This window comes from Debaryomyces hansenii (genome assembly GCF_000006445.2).
Source record: "Debaryomyces hansenii CBS767 chromosome G complete sequence".
Lineage (NCBI taxonomy): Eukaryota > Fungi > Ascomycota > Pichiomycetes > Serinales > Debaryomycetaceae > Debaryomyces > Debaryomyces hansenii.
In genome coordinates, this window is record NC_006049.2 from 1,145,608 (window position 1) to 1,166,062 (window position 20,455).

The following is a 20,455-nucleotide window of genomic DNA, read 5'->3' on the forward strand; positions in this document are numbered from 1 at the left end:
GATGGATGGTTCTAAGTTAAGCTTAGCATCTTTGAAAGACAAGATTTCTAGCAAAATGAATTTGCTGAATAAAAGCAACGAAAAACCTAAGAAGAAGGGAAATAAGAAACCAGACCAAAAGGAATCAGCCAAACCTAAAGAGAACAAGAGGCCAGAACACAAGGAACATAAGCCAAAGGAGACGAAACCAATCTCAAAGGACCAAAACAAGCCAAAGCAGAACACTAATGATGAGGAAAAGACAGAAGAAGAGCTCTTGAGAGAGGAAGCATTTGCTCTTGGGGCTACTGAAGAAGACTTAGCATTGTTGAAAGGTATTGAAGAGGGTGAAGATAGCGAACAAGAATTCGATGGGGATTCTAAAAGTATCGATAAAACGTTTTCTACCGATTTGTCCCAATTCATGAAAGGAATAGGCTTAGGTAAGGGAGAGGCTGTTGTCGTTGATGACGTTGAAGATGTTCCAGAATTAGTGGATGAAGAGGAAGAGGAAGAGGAAGATGATCAAGAAGAACAAGAAGAAGAGGAGGAGGAGGACGAGAAAGAGGAAGAATCAAGTGAAAGTTCTTCCGACGAGTCTGAATCTGAAATTCAAGAAAAAGAAATGAACAAAAAGGAACTTGCAAATAAGTCGAAAGAAAGCGCAAAAGATAAATCAAGAAAAGATCAAGATAAGATCACTGACTTTTCATCAGTAAACAGCACCAATTTGACTGTCCCAAATAGAACTGACTGGTACAACACCCCATTGGAAAGAATCGACGAACCAGAAAAATTGGACAGATTTGGTATTGAAAGATGTTACGAAAGGGCTAAGACTGTTATTGAAAAAGACAATAAGACCTACTTAGAAGAATTCACATCGAATAACTCCCAGAAAAAGTTCTTGTCGCAAATTTTGGCAGACGGTACGTTAAATGATAAAATTTCAGCTTTAACATTATTGATTCAGGAAGCCCCATTGCATAATATGAAAGCTTTTGATACGTTATTGGGTTACTGTAGTAAGAAATCACGTACAGCTGCATTGCAATCGATCAATGCCTTGAAGGATTTATTATTGAATGGTGTCTTGCCTGATAGAAAATTAGTTGCATTTAACAAGCAACCTTTAACTAGGAATTTATCAGATGTCCAATTGGCAATTTATTATTTTGAAGACTATTTAAAGAAATCTTATTTCAAATTAATTTCGACTTTAGAGGTTTTGTCTCATGATCCAATTATACATGTGAGAATGAATGTCGTAAGCCATTTATTTGACTTAATTAAAGCAAAGCCGGAACAAGAAGCTAATTTGTTGAGATTAGGTGTTAATAAACTAGGTGATATTGACAATAAGGTTTCCTCGAAAACCTCGTACCAAATCTTACAATTAGAGCAGACCCATCCAGCTATGAAAAAGGTTATTACTGATTCTGTTGTTGATATAATTTTTAAAAGTAACAGTGATTACCACGCTCAATATTACTCTATTGTCACTCTTAATCAAACGATTTTAACTAGACGTGAAGATGATTTAGCTAATACTTTAATTAAGACCTATTTCGCTTTATTCGAGAAAATCTTAGTTGAAACTGATCATAATAATGCTGAGACTAATAAAGATGATAAAGCACTTGGTAAATCCGAAAAAGGTAGAAAGAATAACCGTAAAAACTTCAAAAAAGGTAAGAAAGGTGGTAAATCAGTAAAGAATCAAGAAAAGTCTGAAAACGAAATAATTGAAGATAAAAATACAAGATTATTCTCAGCTTTGTTGACTGGTTTAAACCGTGCATTTCCATTTTCAAACTTACCAAATGAGACATATCAAAAGCATTTAGATACTTTATTCAAGATTACCCATTCTTCAAATTTCAATACGTCAATTCAAGCATTAGTCTTGGTTAACCACATTATTACTAGTCAAAAGTTGGATTCGGATAGATACTACCGTACATTATATGAATCTTTATTGGATCCACGTTTAGTCACGACGTCGAAGCAAGGTATTTACTTGAACTTGTTATATAAATCATTGAAGAACGATACTGAAAATATTCCAAGAGTCTTAGCATTCGTGAAGAGAATTTTACAGATAAGTTCACATTGGTTACACGTTGGTGCTATTACTGGTATGTTATTTTTGTTGATGCAATTATCTAAAACGTATCCACAAATACAAGATCTATCCATTGATATTGCATCGAGACCAGATGAAGAAGATACCGAAAATGACGTGGCCAACACTAAAGACTCTGTTTACGATAGTCGTAAACGTGATCCTAAATTTGCAAATGCTGATAAATCTTCATTGTGGGAAATAGGTCAATTTTTAACTCATTATCATCCAACTGTTGCCATCTATGCTGCATCCCTCTTGGACGGAAACGACCAACCAAAGCCAGATTTAGGTTTATTCACATTGTCCCATTTCTTGGACAGATTCGTCTACAGAAATTCAAAGCTGAAGCCAATGACTAAAGGTTCGTCTATTATGCAACCTTTGGGTGGTGCACATACTGGTTCATTGTTGGTTAAGGCCACCAATGTTGCAAACACCGATATTCCAGCAAACACTGAAAATTGGTTGAACAAAAAGGTGGAGAACATCCAACCCGACGAGAAGTTCTTCCACCAGTACTTTACTACCAAAATCAGTAAGTTGAAAAATAAAGAATCCAAGAAGCAAGCAGAAGATGAAGTTGAAAACGAAGAGGAAGCAGAGGCAATGCAAGACGATGAAATCTGGAAAGCCTTGGTCAAGTCTAGACCAGAAGTTGAAGATGCCTCCGACGAAGATGACTTTTCTGATTTCGATGCCGATGACTTCTCCGACATGAGTGACGCAGAAACAGCCGAAGTTGAAGGCGAAGATAACGCTCCTGAAGATGAAGAGGAAGAAATAGAAGAACTTCCTCAAACGGCTGCAGCTGATGAATCCGACGAAGAAGAAGAAAGCGAAATGTTTGCCATAAATGGCGAGGACGAATACGACAGTGATGAAGCACCCAAGATGTTGGGCGAAGACAATTTGTCGTCCGCAGAATCAGAACCAGAAGCAGACCAAGACTCCAAGAAGCGTAAAGCCTCCGACGAGAATAGTGCCAAATCCAAGAGATCCAAACTTAAAAGTTTACCTATTTTCGCCTCGGCCGACGACTACTCTCAATATTTGGACTCTGAAGATGAAGATTACTCTTGATCTGTTTCTCGTATTATTGTTCTATACACTTCTATATTTACCTGTCAAACCTAAATATCCATGGGTATTTCTTTTGGCTCTTTTTTAGATTATTTTTAATGCATATTATTTCTTGAAACCTCAACCTGTAAGCAGACTGATGATCACTTGCCGAATCTATATGCGGCATCATACCATTATGAGACATGAAAAATTTTCGGCTATTTTTTAAGGAAATATGCCTCTATATTGTAGCCCATCACACGTTTTTTGTACATGAAAAATTCTTTCAACGGCTACTTTGCATGAAATCCAGAGCATCGCGCCCGCTTAAAAGTTAAAATTTTGTTGTCTGAAACTACCAGTTTAATTCGATTTAAGTTCGGAATCTCTTCTACTTTTTGCGAGAGAATTCTTTTGTACGATTGGAACCAAAGTTGCTACAAAATAGAAAAAGACATTAGTTACTTTTAAGGTGAATAAAATTTAGCCGTACAATAAAGATGTCTACTGTTAAGGACAGTTTGGATGTATTGAATAGGAGGTATGATATATGTATAATAGGAGAAGGGAATGTCGGGATATCTTCATTTTTGTATTCATATATCTACAGGACATACATTGACGATACTGCTTTAGAAATTGAGGAATTGCTCACGAAAACAGTTTGGAGAGGATCACGGTCTTATGATATCTCGATATTGGGAGGATCAGCAACTCAGGAATATTACCTGAGTAGCAGAAAACAGCAAATCCGAAATACTACGGCGTTGATATTTGCTTATAGCGTAGCTGATAGACAGTCGTTTGCAGAGCTTGAAGATTTATTCGAAAGGACAATGTTCGTACGAAAAGATGTACCACCTTTCATTATTGTTGGTTTGAGGTCAGATATGGATACCGAGAGACAGGTAACATACGAGGAAGGATACAGTTTGTGCAAGCAATTAGGAGGGATCAAATTTCAAGAGTGCAGTGCCAGGGATGATGTTGGTATTATAGAGGCATTCGATCCAATAATAGATGCTGTCTTGTCGATTAAATATGATAAAGACAAAAAGAAAAAGGGCGCAATCATAAACAAAAAGGGAGCCAAAGCAAAGAATGCATCAAAAGCAACGATTCCAAAAGCTGCTGTGAAGTTGAGCAAGTCAACGAAGAACGAATCTCGGGATGAGAAAAAAACTGAGGAAAACGAATATCGACAATCAAACCTACCATTATCAACTAACACATCCCTGGCATCAGAAAGTAGAACAAAGAACTATAGTCTGCTTGAATCTAAGAGAGGCTTACAAAAGCAAGGATGTTGCACTATTACATGAGTTGTTGATATGGATCATGCGAGAGATCTCTAGCATGAACATTTGCATAGAATAGCATAAGATAGATTTCAAAAGAATCAATGGAAGCATAGTTTATACAAGGCGTTAAATTATTAGAATATTAATAGACATCTTCAAATCATATATAACTAGATAAGTAGTTGTACTAAACTGTAGAAAACATTACCGTAGCACCCCTCCACGAAAATATTAATCTATCTAAACATGTTAGATGGCCGCATCATCGGAAATGTGCGAGAAACCACGGAATTGCTCTTGCATTTCAGATGTAAGAACAGTCTCCACTGGTGTTAGTCTTGGGGTTTCAGAAGTGAATTCTTGGTCAAAGTTCGAATAATCATGTTCCGACGAAACTTCAGGCAAATATGGTGCTTGGATACGACAATTCAATATATCATCAAAATTGACATCTTGGAAATATGAATGTTCCATGATTTCTTCTGCATCTCTTTCACCACTACCAAGACGGTTAGCAGGGTCTTTTGTCAACAAGGCTTGCAATACCAATACAGTTTGACGAGGCATACTAATTGGGTATTTCACATCATCGTGCTCAATAGCATTGAAAACTTCATCATCATCGTCACCCTTAAATGGCGATTGACATAACAACATTTGGAATAATAAGACACCAAATGCCCACCAATCAACGCTTCTTTCGTATTGTTTTCCAGCAATGATTTCAGGTGCCATAAATACAGGAGTACCACAGAACGTACCAGTAGTACTTTTATGCCACATATTCTCTTTACATAAACCATAGTCAGCAATCTTTATATGGCCCTTCGTAGTCAATAAGATATTATCCAATTTTAAATCACGATAGACAATACCGTTGTCATGGAAATACTTTAAAGCAAGCAAGACTTCACAGGCATAGAACTTGGCCCTCTTTGCAGAGAACCGAGATTTTTGAATATGCCACATCAAGTCACCACCTGAAATATATTCCATAACAAAATATATACGATTTTCAGTTTGGAAACAGCAATGCAAATTCAATAAAAATGGATGCATTTCTTTATTAGCTGTCAAAAATACTCTCTTTTCAGAAGTGACACTATCAGCCTCATCATTCTCCACAATAAAATCCTTCTTTAAGACTTTAATAGCACATAAATTCTGTGTGTGTCTTGACTCAGCTAGCATGACTTTACCAAAATTACCTTTACCGAGCACTGCAAGGAATTGAAAATCGTCCAAGCCGATCTTTCTTCTACGACGCTTTGGCTTGTGTGGTACAGCTCCTTTTGATTGGGGTACTTCAGACTTTTGTTGAGTTTGATAATCTGCCTGAGGTTCTTTATGTTCTGGTTTTTGAGGAATCTCTGGCACCATAATTTTATTATTATTATTATAGTCGAAATTATCGAAGTGGGACTTATCATTCTCGATTGGGTTTGCAAATGGGTTATCAATTTGCATATCAGTTGGCTCATTAGGCTCATTAGATTCCTTCGTTCCTCTAGATTCTGGAATGTCTAGATCGCCATGTTTCATTTCTTCCGATTTCGAGGACATGAAAGTGTAGTCATGGTCATATGATTCTGATTTTTCTTGATCTAAGTCATTAGTAGATTCCTTAGAGAGATCATTTGGTGGTGGACGTCTACCAGTTGGTTTATATTGCGATTCTATTGGTTTTTGGAATTGATTTTTAGTTTCAGTTGGTAATCTTGAGGCGTAATATTTCTCTTGCTCATCATCGGAAATATTCTGTAAAGTATCTGATTTAGAATCTGATGTCGAGCTTGAAAATTTTGATGCCTCAGATGATGCATTCGGTTGATCAGCAAGAGGAGCAGCCGGAGGTGGTGGTAATGGCTTACCAGGAGTTCTTGTTGATTTTATAGTAGTGAGAATTTTGTTTGCCATCTCCATAGACATACCACAGAAGTCTGGAACCAAATGTGTACAATGAGCATGACACATAACACCACATTCGGAACATTTACGGACATTTTTACGTCCCCATGGCAAGATATAACCACAATGGCAACACCATTTTGTACCATGATTGGTAACAGGATCAAATCTATGTGGAATGCGGTGATTTAATTTCGCCTCATCTGGATCAAGATCATTACTTGATTTAGAAATACATTTTGTAACCACTTTTTGAAAACATTTTTTGTGACAAAGAAACTTACAATCTTGACATTGAAATCCAGTGTAACGTAAAAACTCTCCACAAAATGCACAGCACATAATATTATAGAATTGTTTTTGAACAAACTGATGTCCATGTTGTTTGAATACTTCTTCTTTTTTCTCACGAATAGCACCATGACGACCAAGGGCTCCCATAAATTGTCTGTTCCCTGCTTGGTTTGATTTATCTAAGCTTACGCTAACAAGAACTTGACCTACTGGCTCCAAACTTAACCACGTATTAATTTGAACTTGCTTCGTCTCACCAGAAACAGGCGAGTCCATATTACTAGGAATGTTGGAATTGTAATTCTTAGGGCTACCATTAAATGTAGATGTTGTATTTGAAGTTGCTCCGAACTCTGAGCCAGAGGGATAATTATCATTGTGCTGCTTGCTATTGTTATTTGGCAAGTTAGAAGCTAACACCCAGCCTTCACTCCCTACTTCTTGAGCAACCTTTTTCTTACGGATCTCTTCAGATATGTCAGAAAGCAATGCCCATGTAACAGCTACTGGCACTAAGACTGAACCAGACTTATCATACACAGAAAACTCAATTTCGTTTCCCTTATCAATGTCAATATGAAATTCTTCATTCCATTTACCTGAACGTGTACCACGAGTCTTGGCCCTTTCAACGTCATCAATTTTGATAGAAACAACGGACTCTGGTCTCTTTGAAAAAGTTGGGGAAGCAATATGATCAATATCCCTGATACAAGTAACGCTAATGTTTAATTTACCACTAAATGCCTTACTCGCATATTTCGGAGTATTCATAATCTCCATATCACGAGTCACATCTTCGACGTCAATGTGCATGTCCTGGTATCTTTTTAACGACTTGTTAAGTAATTGGATCCTTTGATCACTCTCTAAGCGGCCAGTGTCAGCAACAATACTACTCGATTTATCACCATCTAATCTGTATAAATGAGAAATCTTTTCGTTGGCTTCTCTATACTGGTTTTCCACCTGTAATTTGAATTGCAACTGCTGCAACATGTACAGAATCCTATGCCCAAGCGAAGGGCAATCATACTTGATTAAATCAAACCTTGAATATACAGGTTTTTTACCCGATTCATTTGATTCTTCCTTCGTCCGCAGTTCAGCCTCACTTTTCTGTAAAGAAAGTTTAGACAATGTTTTCTGAAGGTAATCTATATTAGACTGTGTCTCTCTTATTTGGTTATTACATCTTTGAATTACCTCGCCATTATCCGTATTTCGTTTCAAAGCTTGGAACCCTTGGATAAGTTTCTTTTCTCTTTCAATTTTACCATTGATATCATGTAAAACCTGTTGGTTCTTAGGCTCCGTCATTGGCAATTATACGATAATTTAATTCAATATGATTCAATTCAAACACCCCAGGTTGTAGTGGTGTATGTAATAGCTGTGTTTTTGTAGCTATGGTCAATTAGATCAATAGATCAATCAAGATCAAGATCAGCGTTTATTCCAATAATACTATAAAACTCGTCCTGAATTGAACGTGTATTTCAGAAAATACTATATTGATTGTACGACTCAGTAAAGATGTTGCGTTCTTTACCTTTGATTGTCAAATATATCGATTTAACTAAAGCAGTAGATGTTTATTAGAACTTGTTCTAAACAACAATAATCTGTAGATTTGTGTTGACAATTTACTGCTAGGGGGATTGACGCACGTGATATATATAATTACCTGATTTGGAAAGTCGGTATTAAAGGCCATGAATACTATTTACTATTACAACAACAATTACAGTCAGGGACCGGACAAACATAATGCTTCGAGAACCATTCTTCTGCGTGGTATACGTGCGACCCATGGTTACAGCTCAAGCAAAAACTGAACCATTCTCTAAGGTTATTTTCAATTCTTCCACTGGTAGTATCATCGTTTACTCGATCTCTCGAGTCCATAGGAATGGGATTCCCTAGAGTAAGTAGACAAACAGCACATCTAGGCAATGGGGCACCACAATGGGGACATGATTTAAAGTTGTGTTTCATCTTCTTAAGATTCATTTTATTAAATTGTTTGAGGAGGGCAGAAGGATTATTCGTGTTGGCCCCGGTATTACCACTCGAGGATGCATTATTTCGGCCCAAGTTATTTGTTCTTGGCTTCGATAGGTTCTTGTTACACTTGTTACATTGTAGATATACTTGCTTTGGAGCTGGCTTGATAGTTAACTGACCCGCATTATTTTTGGAGAGTTTTGTACGGGCAACGTCGAATTTAGCTCTGGTACTAAACATGCCCCAACTGTTGAGCAAGGATCGATAACAATCGGCCCAGTGATTCACTCTTACATCGCTGAAATATCGTGGACATCCAAAAGCCGATATTAATGCTGCAGTTTGCGCATCACTAGTTCTATCAACGTATGATTGCAACAAATCGATCCCCTTAGGAGTTATACCTGTCAATATCAATCCCTCCAATTCACCTTTGGCGATAACGGTATCAGCAATTCTATTCAAATAAACCGTCAAATCTTTGTCCGATAGAAATCGAAGAGCAACCCCAAGCCTTTCTTTCAAAGGTAATGAGTGTTCATCCAAAACATCCCACCAGTCATTATCAGCTATAAATGCAAAAATTGCCCTCAAGTAAGGGTCGTCTAATTCTGAGGCCATTTTACGGCACTGGTCTTTCCATGGACTATTAATGTTAGAGCTCTTATATGCTAAATAACCAGCAACTGCTGTAGACATTAATCTTAACCTTTCCTTTTTAGACGATGCTAATATTTCAATAGCCTTTTCCACATTTCCGTGAAAGACTGCCCATCCAGCAGCCTTTTCATATTGACCCCACGAAATCAAGAGATCTAATTTTTCTTCAAATTCAGAATCTGCCAAATACCAACCTGATACTATCAAGCATAGTTTTCTTTGGGCTTTCTTTTCACTGTTACTTGAAATATTTATGCTGGCTGTTTTCTCCCCCTTTGACGATACTATTGTCTTAACTACGTGAGAGAATAATTGATCTGTTATATGACCCATATCTTTCCGAAACCTGTTTTGATCATTAATTTCAGCAGCACCCTTCCAAATTCCCAATACACCTTGATACCCTAAATCCAAACCTTCCGCTATCATTGTTCCTTTATCAAGAGACTTCTTAGCCAAGGTGAGCCATTTCCAGGTGTTCTTTAAAAATACCTGGGTATCTATACCGTCGAATTTTTCCAAGACTTTGATATTTTTCTCACAATCAATTCCATAGCCTAATAACGATCTTCTTCTAATCGTACTACATATGTCATTCATCATAACTTCGGAAGTATAAAGAAAGGTATTTAGAGGGATAAAATCTTCATCTTCTCTGCTGTATCTAATCAAATTCTCTTCCCTTCCATAGTTAGCAACTACACTATCGTCATCAATAGTAGAGTCAATTTCTTCAGAATAATCTTCTTGATTAATATCTCTTAATTCATTATTCATCAAAATCTCGCTATTTTTTTTCATATTCGTACCATCTTGAAGAGTCTCATCATTCAAAAACTTTGTAAGGGTTCCTTCCGGTCCCGCAATTGAGAATTCATTATATGAATTGAAATCCATAGATTCAATACACTCTTCAACTGGCATTCTAAACACAGAGCCTGACTGTCTCATGCAAACAAAATTTGTTGAAGTATTAGAAGAAATATCAGACGAGTAATCGAAGGAAATTACTCTTTCGTAGTCAGTTTTAACATCTAATACCATTGACACGAAGAGAGATTCTTGGCTAGCTTTGTATAATTGCGAGGATTGTCTTTTTAACGACTGCAATACGTTATTATCCTTCGTGATCTTTGGTTTATTCTCTTGTAGTTCTTTTGATTGAGGTATTATCCCAGTATGCCATCTTCTAATTAAATCTCCATTGAACACTGCTGAAAATTCACCTCGTCTAACAGTCGAATATCTAACACATGGGCCGTGATTTTTCCTCGAAGAGTCGCTTAGCAACTTATTAAATTGTAACACCGGCGTTTCAGTAATAACGTTGCTGCTCAGAGAAGTCTTAGATCTTGACGTATTCCCATTCAATTTCCTTCTATCCCAAATGGCCAATGACCCATCTTCACTGAATGACAGGAACAAATGTGACTGAAAATGATCTATTGTAATACCCAATGTACACTTGGTTGCCATTTGGAAAGTCGGTACATCTGTACGCAAATCCACTTCTCTTAAAAATTTATAACTACCAGCTAATAAATTACTATCGTGATCAGGATAAAATGTAGACGATAAGATAGCTTCATTAGGGATATATGAATATGTTGGTCGTTTGATGTGGTCATTATTACTATTTCTCGAATAATGCTCTATATTCCAGATTTGCAAACTATTATCTTGTCTACCTTTGTCAAATCCTGCTGCCACCATCCCTTTATTATTAAATGAAAGCGAATTGCATGGTCTACTCTGTTTAGGTCGAAGTTTCAAGATTGACGAATTATTCGACGTTATATCAAATATGCAAACAGTGCCATTAATTTGGCCCACACTTGTTAGACCTACGTCGTAATACGAATATGCACTGCATTGAATATTACTGAATCCTGGTCGATTATTAACTTTCTTAATATCATTAGATTCACATGAGGGATCTTCATGGTTAGTTTGATAAAGAAGTACTTCATCTCCAATTGGATTAACAGCAAGAAACCTTTGTTCGTACCCAACATCCCAGTTGAGGGTCCTTACAATTGATCCACTCATTTGTGTTGTATTGATTTACTTATCTTAAATGTAGCTGATAATATAAAACCGCCTATATATTTCGATACGCGAACTCACTACTTTTTACTGTCACTCAATATAAACAATGTATTTAAATGAAATATACAAAACATATATATTGTTGTTGATTAGACATGCACATCAGCTAATCATACGAATCACATTGCAATGTATTACAATGTATTAAAATAAATAACTAAAATTTCCGAATTAGCGAACTAAAATGTTTATCACCTTTATAGCTTAGGCCTCCACTGAGGACATTCTATTTATATTTTGCTCTTCTTTAGATACAATAAATTTAACTGTATTGGTTAAATTTTTAAACCCTTTATCAGTACCCTTTAATTTACTTAAATGTAATGATGAGGAATTCTTCAAATTGATGATCTCGATCTTAAACCTCAACCTACGACCACCTGAATATCTTGCCGGAATAACACCACTAATCATGCCAAAGTCTTCATCTATGTCAACTTTACTTACTGATCCTTCAATTTTCTTTAATTCTAACGTATCCTTAATTACGCGAGTCAATTCACTGGATTGTAATGTAGAATCTAAAACGCAGAAATTCTTAGTTTCATTATCATCCAACTTGTCAGAATTGAATTTTCTGATCAATGACTTTCGTTTTTCACCTTTTGGGGTTTTGCTATTGGCTGTCAAAGAATTTATAAATTTCATGAACCAATTAGATTTACTCGAATCATTGTAATTATCATTTAGTTTCTGCTGCTTATCAAACTTGGAAGATACCGAGATCCTGGAAAATCTATTATGACCTTGAGACTTTTCGTCGTCCCACTTAAAACCTGGGGGTTTAGGGGCTTCTCTCTTCGGTTTCAATTTATTGAAGATTGAATTATGCCTTTGATTTGATTCTTCGGATTTAACCTCAGAATGCTTTATTTCTTTATTTTCTTCAACCACCGAATTCTTGTCACGAATTTTTGGTAGATTCATTGTACTAAAAATTTGTGTAGAAGCAGTAGATTTCCTTAAATCAGTCCCTGTTTGTAATCTATCAGAATCTTGTAATTGTTGGTCGTTTTGTTGATTATGATCATGTTCATGTTGCTCTTGGCCATCTTCCTGATTGTATTCGTGATTATTTTCATGATCGTATTCGTGGTTGTATTCCTGCTGGTCTCCATGTTGACTGAATTGATCATCGATTTCGTCTTCATACTCGTCACCAAAATCTTTTTGATTATCCGTAATTGTTGGTGAATATTTATTATCATTCAGTTGAATTTCAGATCTGTTTTCAATCATATTGGTATCAGCAATCGAGGAGGAATCTAAAATATCAATGTTACTCGATCCATCTGCAGCAAAAGAAAGGTCATTGTCTGAATCTATTGAATTAATCCTATCGTCTCTAAGTATGCTCTGACGTTCCCGTGTCTGTTTCTCTGAAGGAATGTTATCATCAGTTTCGCCAAGTTCTTGTGTGTTTGTTTCTGATTTTGGTTTTTTATCATTGTATAGTTTTGCATAATCTTTATACATCGATTTGATAGAATCTTGAAAGGATTTATCCTCTTTGTCATTTTCTACCAATGTTTCTTTAGAACCTTCCAAATTACCTAGATAACTCGACTTACGTTTATTTCTCTGATCAACATTAGTATTCAAAACTTCTTGTTGTTTTGAAATTGTAGTGTTTGAAACAGTGGTATTCGCATGATCATCCTTCAATACAGAATTAGCATGACTAAGACTTATTGCATTTTCTTCAAGAGTTGTATTATCTTGTGAATCATCAGCAGTATCTGATAAGTTTACAGATATAAAATTAGAATCACAGTATTCACTATTTTGTGATACTTTTCTGCTAGTCTTACCTTGATGGTTCTGTACAATACCTAAACCAAGTAAATTTGTGGATGATTTTTTTAATGATCCAGTTTCCAGTTTTAAATGACTAGTTTGGGGATCTTCTTCTATTATTCTTGATGATATAGGCTCCTTCTGGTTAACGCTCTTTCTTACAACTGTACCGGATGACACCAAATTATTCTGAATCGTAACATCAGGGTTATCAAATCTTGAATTTAATAATCCATTGAAGGAGAATCTTGAGAACCTTGGGTTTGGAATTAATCCATTCTTTCTAGTTTCGATTGTTGATAAGGTGGTGTCGTAATCCTTTTCGCCGTTAGGCCTTTTTGGTAAATCCTTTTGAACCTTGTTTTCGTCAATTCCATCTAACAATGATCTGTAACCAATAGAATTCAAAGTAGTTGTTCGTGATATTGCCAGAGGCTGCAGTTTCGACGTAGATGTTCTCGAATAATTCGGCTTGGCAATTGACTGATTGACCTTCTCTTTTTCATTGAATTTATTCATCGAAATGTTTTCTTTCTGATGTTCTATCGACTTGTCACTCCTAGAATATAAAGTTTCATTATCTAAGTAATCTGATAAGTTTTTCGAACTTGATGTTTTCAAATTCGAATTGAACTTTGTCGATGTTTTCAAAGGTGCAACCTCAATTCCTAATGTCTGTAACACTTTCGAAGTATTATCACTTGTATGAGTGTTTTGTCTTAATGAAACGTATGACGATGGCGAAGCTAAAGATTTTGCTCTTAATAAAGATTTAGCACCGCCACCAAGCTTAGGATCCAATGAAGATGTTGGAGCTGGTTCAGTTACATGTCTCTGCTGCGTGCGGTGAGCTATTCCTCTTCTGTTATTGTCATTATTATCTTGGATCTGACTACCAAGCTTTTCCAATGCTTGTCTCTGTTTTTCTTGCAAAAGTTTGGACTGATCTCTTTTCTTACTTTCAAGTTGCTTTTTATGTTGAAGCTTGGCGTCCTCTTCTTTTTGTTGATGTTGTAACTTCAACGCACGCGCATCATTCTTCTCATGAACCTTTGCTGCTAGTTCCCTCTCGCATTTTTCAATATTGGACAATTTCCCAGTTCTACCATCCATCTGTTTATCTTTTCTAAGATTTTCTTTAGGCTCTATTTTTCGATCACCTTCATGTTGTTCAGCATTACCAAAAATTTCCTGACAAACGGATTCAAAATTAAATAGCGACTTATTACCAAAAGAGCCGTTCAATTTTTGCTGTTTGTAGAGTGAATTTAGTTGTGTCTTCTCAAGACGCAAGTCATTCAAATCAGGCATTCCCGATATCTTACGGCTCAATTTCGGTGGCTGTTGTTGAGGGGGACGCTTTCTGAGTGACTTTGAGGAGTTATTTCTTGAAATAACATTATTGTTCATTAGTGTTTTCTTTTTATTGAAGGAAGTCGACGCCTTGAATGTAGGAGCAGTATTCGTAATATTACCCAATACCTCAGGCTTTTTCTTGGGTGATCTTGATCTGTTCGAAAAATTAGACGTAGAATTGGGGATTTTCCTAATTGTTGTATGCTTTTCGCCGGTTAATGGATCTGTAGTTGTAGTTTTAACAATAGATGTTGATCTCGTAATGGTTTGTTTGGATTCACTACCAGTTAAATCAGGATCATCCTCATAATTATTGATGGTGTTGTTGGAGGCTGTGAGATGCTCATTTCTATACTTCACTAAAAGATAGTAGAACGTTTTCTCAGAGCAATCTTCTGGTGATAATAATTTCGAAATTATTGTTTGTTCGTCACGATTGTGGAACAACACTGACAAGTTCTTCAAGATTTCTTTGTCAATATTATTTATAGAATCAATGGGCCTGATATTCAAGTCACTATATTCAGTGACCTTGTCTTTTCTTACTGATGGTTCGGGATATTTAGTTAACAACGGATGCTGCAAAATCGCGTCAATCGTGATCCTTTCGCTGGGGTTCACCTTAAGCATTTTAGAAATTAAATCCTTCGACTCAGATGATAAGTTATTTGGCATTAGAAACTTACCGTTCTGAACCTTGAGCAACAACTTCCTGATATTTTCATCATCAAATGGCAAGTGTCCTGTCAATAATGCGAATAATATAATTCCACAAGACCAGATATCAGACGGAGCACCATGATAGTTCTTACCGGCTACGATCTCTGGTGATGCGTAATGAGGAGACCCACAAGATGTCTCCAACAATTTTTCACGAACTTCAAGTGCAGCCATACCAAAATCAGCGATCTTGATATTTTTGTTGAAGTCCAACAATAAATTTTCTGGCTTCAAATCCCGATGGCAGATATTGAACTGATGAAGATAATGTATACCATTAATGATTTGCTTGAAATAGCTGATGGCTTCAAACTCTTGTAACTTTCCCTTCTTTATTAAGTAATCGAACAATTCACCTCCTTCGATATATTCCAAGATCAAGTATAAATCGTTTTTGTTTTCCCACACATCGTACAACCCCATGATATTGGGGTGCGAGATCAATTTCATGATAATGATTTCTCTTTCGATCCCGTAGGGCAATCTGTCCTTGACCGATCCCGAACTGTCTACCGAGTTTCTCTTGTACTTAGGGTTCTCCAATTTCTTGAAGTTCGACTTGGGAACGATTTTCACCGCCGCCAACTTGCCGCTGTTGACGTTCTTCGCTAACCGAACCCGTCCTGTAGACCCTCTGCCCAACGTGCGGCCGAGTTTCCATGGCCCTATGCGGTTCTGGGTCTTGCGCTTCTTCGCAGAACTATTGGTGTTCGTGGAGATCTGCGAGAGCCTCTTGGTGGCATTAGTCACTGACTGCACCACCTTGTCCATGTTCTCCGTCGACTCGTACTTGGTCGGCGACGGGTTCACAAATTTCCCTAGCGACTGACGCGAGTGTTGTTGAACCAATGTCGTCGTCATAGTAGCCTGTCTGTTAGTATCGTCGTTCTCGTCCGTTTCCCGATTCCTATCCCTATATCGTCCCATACGTACTATAGATTTGCCGTGTCCTATATATTTCCTGGCTTCCTATACCTCGTGTACCTCAAATAATTGTGATCTCTTATGTCACTTCAAAAATAATAACGTCCAAAAAAAGAATGAATAGCAGTTGGTGCTGTGTTGTTGGCTCGTTGTGTCGTACTTGATACTAAAACCTTCTGGTCGCTGTATCTAGGTTCTTGTATGCTTCAAGAAGAGTTACTAACAAAAAAACTAATCTGAATCTTATGGAGACGCCTGGTATCCGCTGCCAAATTTTCACCGTTTATTATTATTGATAAGCCGTGGCGCCAATTCCACCCTATTATGATTAATACTCCAACTATCGCAATAAAATTCTTTTGAAAATCGTGAATATCGTGGATGCTCTCAATCGCTTCCGTTTTTCGTTATGCAGACACGCTCTGCCCGATCAAATGCCTATTTTTCCCATTATGCCTTTGTTTGTTTGATCGTCTATATTATTGTAAACACTCCTGCCCCCCCCCCCCAAGCGCCAAATTTTTCGTGTTTGTGTGTCCTGTACATAATCGCGGTCGGATTTTGATGGAAATTGCTTATGTAATAAGCAGACAAAAAGAATTTCTAAATCACCCTGATAAAGCGAAGGAATATTTCGGTACTAATAGGGGAATAGCGGACGATATAATTACGGTGTAAGATGCTAAAATTCAAGAATAAGTTCAAGTTTGGGTCTTCCAATGGGAACCAGGAACCCACGAGCCCGACGGGGGGTAAGAGATCGCCCAAGACGTCGTCGGAATCGAGGAGAACGATTTCGGGTAATGTTCTCTCGGATAATCTTCTGAAGCTCTCGATGACGGACCAGGAGACCACACATTCAGATCTTTCGGGATATCAGTCGTCGGTTCAGTCTGGGTCGAAGATGACAGGTCAATTGCAGGGAACGGACAAAGCAGGGCAGGTGAATGTCCAACCGATGACAGTGCAATCGCCTAGACAAGCTGGGGCGCAGGGGGGCCAGGGAGGTGCTGTGATGGCCTCGACGGGGACGTCGTCGAAGTCGACGTCGCCGTCGTCAGGGGTGTCGGATACGGATCAGCCTAACACGACGGTGAGCTCGACACCGGGGTTGTTGACGGTGAAGATATACAATTCGGCGAATTTGCAATTGCCCATCAAAATTAATAATAATAAGCAGATCTTGCACACATTGGCGACGAACGCCAACAACGACGTGACGAGCCAGCAGTTGATCAAGAACTTGAATGCCTTGGCGACCAAAGAAGAAGAGGAAGAAGCGGGACATGCACATTTGCCGGGGTCCATTTCCACCAACTTTTTGCCGTCTACCATAACGATTCCCAATGGAGAGAATTTGATCAAGGCATTACTTTACTTGACGGTGGAGTTTGATAATAATGTGTTGGTAATAGAGCCGCAAAAGGGGACGGTGAACCAGTCGGTTTGGAATCAGGTTGTGTCGTTTGATGTGACGAAAAAATCGACCAGCAGCGGCACTGGGTCCAATTTTTTGAATTTAAACTTGTTCATCAGGTTGCCCAATATCTTGATTCCTGACTCGGAGAAGTCGTCGCAGGAGAACCTATTTACCAAAAATGAATCGGCCAAAAACTCTAATAACATAGGCGATTTGTTAATCGGTACAATTAAGTTGCCATTGAATTTGAACTTCCATATAAAGCCTATAAGGTTGATGAACCACGAATACTTGAGTTTTGCCAATTTCAATTTGTCCGACGATACTAAGAAAGCTCTCGGTGAGATCATGTTGACTATAGACTTCAAGCCAATACTAAAGTCCCATTTATCGATTAATGATTTTGACTTATTGAAAGTCATTGGTAAAGGGTCATTTGGTAAGGTGATGCAGGTCGTGAAGAAAGATACAAAACAAATCTATGCATTAAAGACATTACGCAAACAGCATATCATATCCAGAATGGAAGTAACTCATACCTTAGCTGAAAGAACAGTGTTGGCGAGAATTACTAATCCGTTTATTGTGCCGCTAAAATTCTCCTTCCAGAGTCCGGAAAAACTTTATCTTGTTCTAAGTTTCATAAATGGAGGAGAATTGTTCTGGCATTTGCAAAAAGAAGGTAAATTTTCAATGAATAGATCCAGATTTTACATAGCAGAATTATTAACTGCGTTAGAAAGTTTGCATGAACTAAACGTCATCTATAGAGATTTGAAACCAGAAAATATATTGCTTGACTACCAAGGGCATATTGCATTGTGTGATTTTGGATTGTGTAAATTGAACATGACCAATAATGACAAAACTAATACATTCTGTGGAACTCCCGAATATTTGGCTCCTGAGCTCTTGTTAAATCAAGGCTATACTAGAAGTGTTGATTGGTGGACTTTAGGGATTTTGCTCTATGAGATGTTAACAGGTTTACCACCTTTTTATGATGATGACGTCCCGACAATGTACAGAAAAATTTTGCAAAACGAATTGAAGTTCCCCACTTGGTTGGAGAACACGGACGCTCAAGATTTGCTCATTAAGTTGATACAAAAAGATCCTTCGAAGAGATTAAATGATGCCCAAGTGATAAAAAATCATAGCTTCTTCAAGGACATCGATTGGCAAAAATTATTAAGCAAGAATTACTTACCACCATTCAAGCCAAACGTGGAGAATTTACTCGATACGTCTAACTTTGACCAGGACTTTACTAGCGAAAAGCCCCAAGATTCTGTTGTTGATGACTTTTTGAGTGAAAGTGTTCAAAAACAATTTGGTGGTTGGACTTATAACGGTGACAATATCTTAAGCTAGCATATACAGAAATACAAAAAGTTTTCTCTTCTCAACATTTAATATAGATATATTTCTTATAAATATTCAAATAAATACTTTAAAATAACACACAGAAACAGAAAATAGTTTATAAGGTTCGTAACACACTCCCGGCGTATCACCTATTGGCAGCACTGTCGTATGTGGCTCCACTTCTACCTGGGAATGCTCCTCCTCCACTTTTCAGCTTAGTATTGACTCTTCCTTCGCTCAAGGGCGCACCGTGCTTATAGTAGTCGTGAGGCTTAGGAAAATCTCCTTGCTGGATTCTTTGCGCATCTCTCTGAAGATACTGTTGGTATGAAGGATTAAGGTGTTCAGGATTAGCTTGCGTTATATTCACCATTTGTGGCTTAACCTTGATCACATTGGGGTCTTGCATGGGGTCATATTGCCCACCTTGGTACCCTTGGGGTGGGTTACCGTATCCCTGACCCTGAGGATACCCCTGGCCCTGGGGGTATCCTTGTGGTGCATTATCATATCCAGCCTGCTGTGGTTGTCCATCGTATCCTTTTTGATACCCTTTTTCCTGGTTTTTCTCCCCGTATGATGGAATTGCTTGTGGAGGTGCTTGCGAATCTCCCTCATCATACTCCTGATATGGAGGTGGCGGAACTTCTTTTTCCGGCTGCTTATCCTTTGCAGCTTCTTCTTCTTTTGAACCACGTATCAATTGCGAGATCTTTTCTTTCATATTACTTTCCTAATTGTAGTATTGTCTCCTTCTACTTCCCACAGATATAGCAATCCATACTTAAGGATTGCAAACACTGGGTATCATGTGATGCGAAGATTTGGACCGGCGATTTTGTGTCATTTTTGTTCATAGTGCTGATTCTCAAGAAATTTTTCACCTTTAGCAGTGATAACCAAGAGTATATAGCCCATCAGTACAATAGAAACATGTTCGGGACTAGTAAGAATATATCTGCATCATCGTCTCTCTTGAAGACGTTCATACGTGGAAAGAAAAAGACGAGTTTATCGCCATCGACACAGAAAGTTGTTAATCAATTATCAGCATTATCGGCATCAAGAAAACAACCTAAATTAATAAATCTTTGTAACGAGGACCTTATAAAGCACCAAACAATCACCAATGCATGGAAGGTATACCAACGTAAAAAGTCACAAAAGAAAACAGAACAATTAAAGCAACAGTACGAAAGTATCTACACCGCCATGGAAGACTTGAAGACGACGAGTCCTGAGTTATTTGAGGTGGCCAATACGCCCGAACCAAAGAAGAGATTCCCTCTCGAGATGAGGACTCCTAGTGACTACCCTGCAAACAAGCCATGGATCTATAACTACTCCCAAAATTAGGTGATCCTATTCGTGTAAATAAATATATTGATATCTGTATGTAAGAATATAAATATTAGACAGTAA

General features: G+C 37.6%; 8 protein-coding genes across 8 annotated transcripts; 4 read left to right on the top strand and 4 right to left on the bottom strand. All coding sequences in view use genetic code 12, as the record gives it.

Annotated features, from left to right (window-relative positions):
• Position 1: 1 nt before the first annotated feature.
• DEHA2G13860g (DEHA2G13860p) lies at positions 2–3,187 on the top strand (the record flags this gene model as incomplete). Its single annotated transcript, XM_002770590.1, has 1 exon — positions 2–3,187. One exon carries the CDS (start codon positions 2–4, stop codon positions 3,185–3,187), a length of 3,186 nt encoding a protein of 1,061 aa, XP_002770636.1.
• A 482-nt stretch (positions 3,188–3,669) lies between these two features.
• On the top strand, positions 3,670–4,491 carry DEHA2G13882g (DEHA2G13882p; the record flags this gene model as incomplete). The annotated part of the gene is made up of 1 exon (XM_462143.1): positions 3,670–4,491. The coding sequence occupies one exon, from the start codon at positions 3,670–3,672 to the stop codon at positions 4,489–4,491; it is 822 nt and encodes a 273-aa protein (XP_462143.2).
• Positions 4,492–4,719: 228 nt separating this feature from the next.
• Positions 4,720–7,992, bottom strand: DEHA2G13904g (DEHA2G13904p; the record flags this gene model as incomplete). Its single annotated transcript, XM_462144.1, has 1 exon — positions 4,720–7,992. The coding sequence occupies one exon, from the start codon at positions 7,990–7,992 to the stop codon at positions 4,720–4,722; it is 3,273 nt and encodes a 1,090-aa protein (XP_462144.2).
• Positions 7,993–8,394: 402 nt separating this feature from the next.
• Positions 8,395–11,388, bottom strand: DEHA2G13926g (DEHA2G13926p; the record flags this gene model as incomplete). The annotated part of the gene is made up of 1 exon (XM_462145.1): positions 8,395–11,388. One exon carries the CDS (start codon positions 11,386–11,388, stop codon positions 8,395–8,397), a length of 2,994 nt encoding a protein of 997 aa, XP_462145.2.
• Positions 11,389–11,652: 264 nt separating this feature from the next.
• On the bottom strand, positions 11,653–16,248 carry DEHA2G13948g (DEHA2G13948p; the record flags this gene model as incomplete). The annotated part of the gene is made up of 1 exon (XM_002770591.1): positions 11,653–16,248. The coding sequence occupies one exon, from the start codon at positions 16,246–16,248 to the stop codon at positions 11,653–11,655; it is 4,596 nt and encodes a 1,531-aa protein (XP_002770637.1).
• A 676-nt stretch (positions 16,249–16,924) lies between these two features.
• Positions 16,925–19,039, top strand: DEHA2G13970g (DEHA2G13970p; the record flags this gene model as incomplete). The annotated part of the gene is made up of 1 exon (XM_462147.1): positions 16,925–19,039. One exon carries the CDS (start codon positions 16,925–16,927, stop codon positions 19,037–19,039), a length of 2,115 nt encoding a protein of 704 aa, XP_462147.2.
• A 139-nt stretch (positions 19,040–19,178) lies between these two features.
• Positions 19,179–19,757, bottom strand: DEHA2G13992g (DEHA2G13992p; the record flags this gene model as incomplete). The annotated part of the gene is made up of 1 exon (XM_462148.1): positions 19,179–19,757. One exon carries the CDS (start codon positions 19,755–19,757, stop codon positions 19,179–19,181), a length of 579 nt encoding a protein of 192 aa, XP_462148.2.
• Positions 19,758–19,966: 209 nt separating this feature from the next.
• On the top strand, positions 19,967–20,389 carry DEHA2G14014g (mitochondrial 54S ribosomal protein YmL28; the record flags this gene model as incomplete). Its single annotated transcript, XM_462149.1, has 1 exon — positions 19,967–20,389. The coding sequence occupies one exon, from the start codon at positions 19,967–19,969 to the stop codon at positions 20,387–20,389; it is 423 nt and encodes a 140-aa protein (XP_462149.1).
• Between the last annotated feature and the right edge of the window lie 66 nt (positions 20,390–20,455).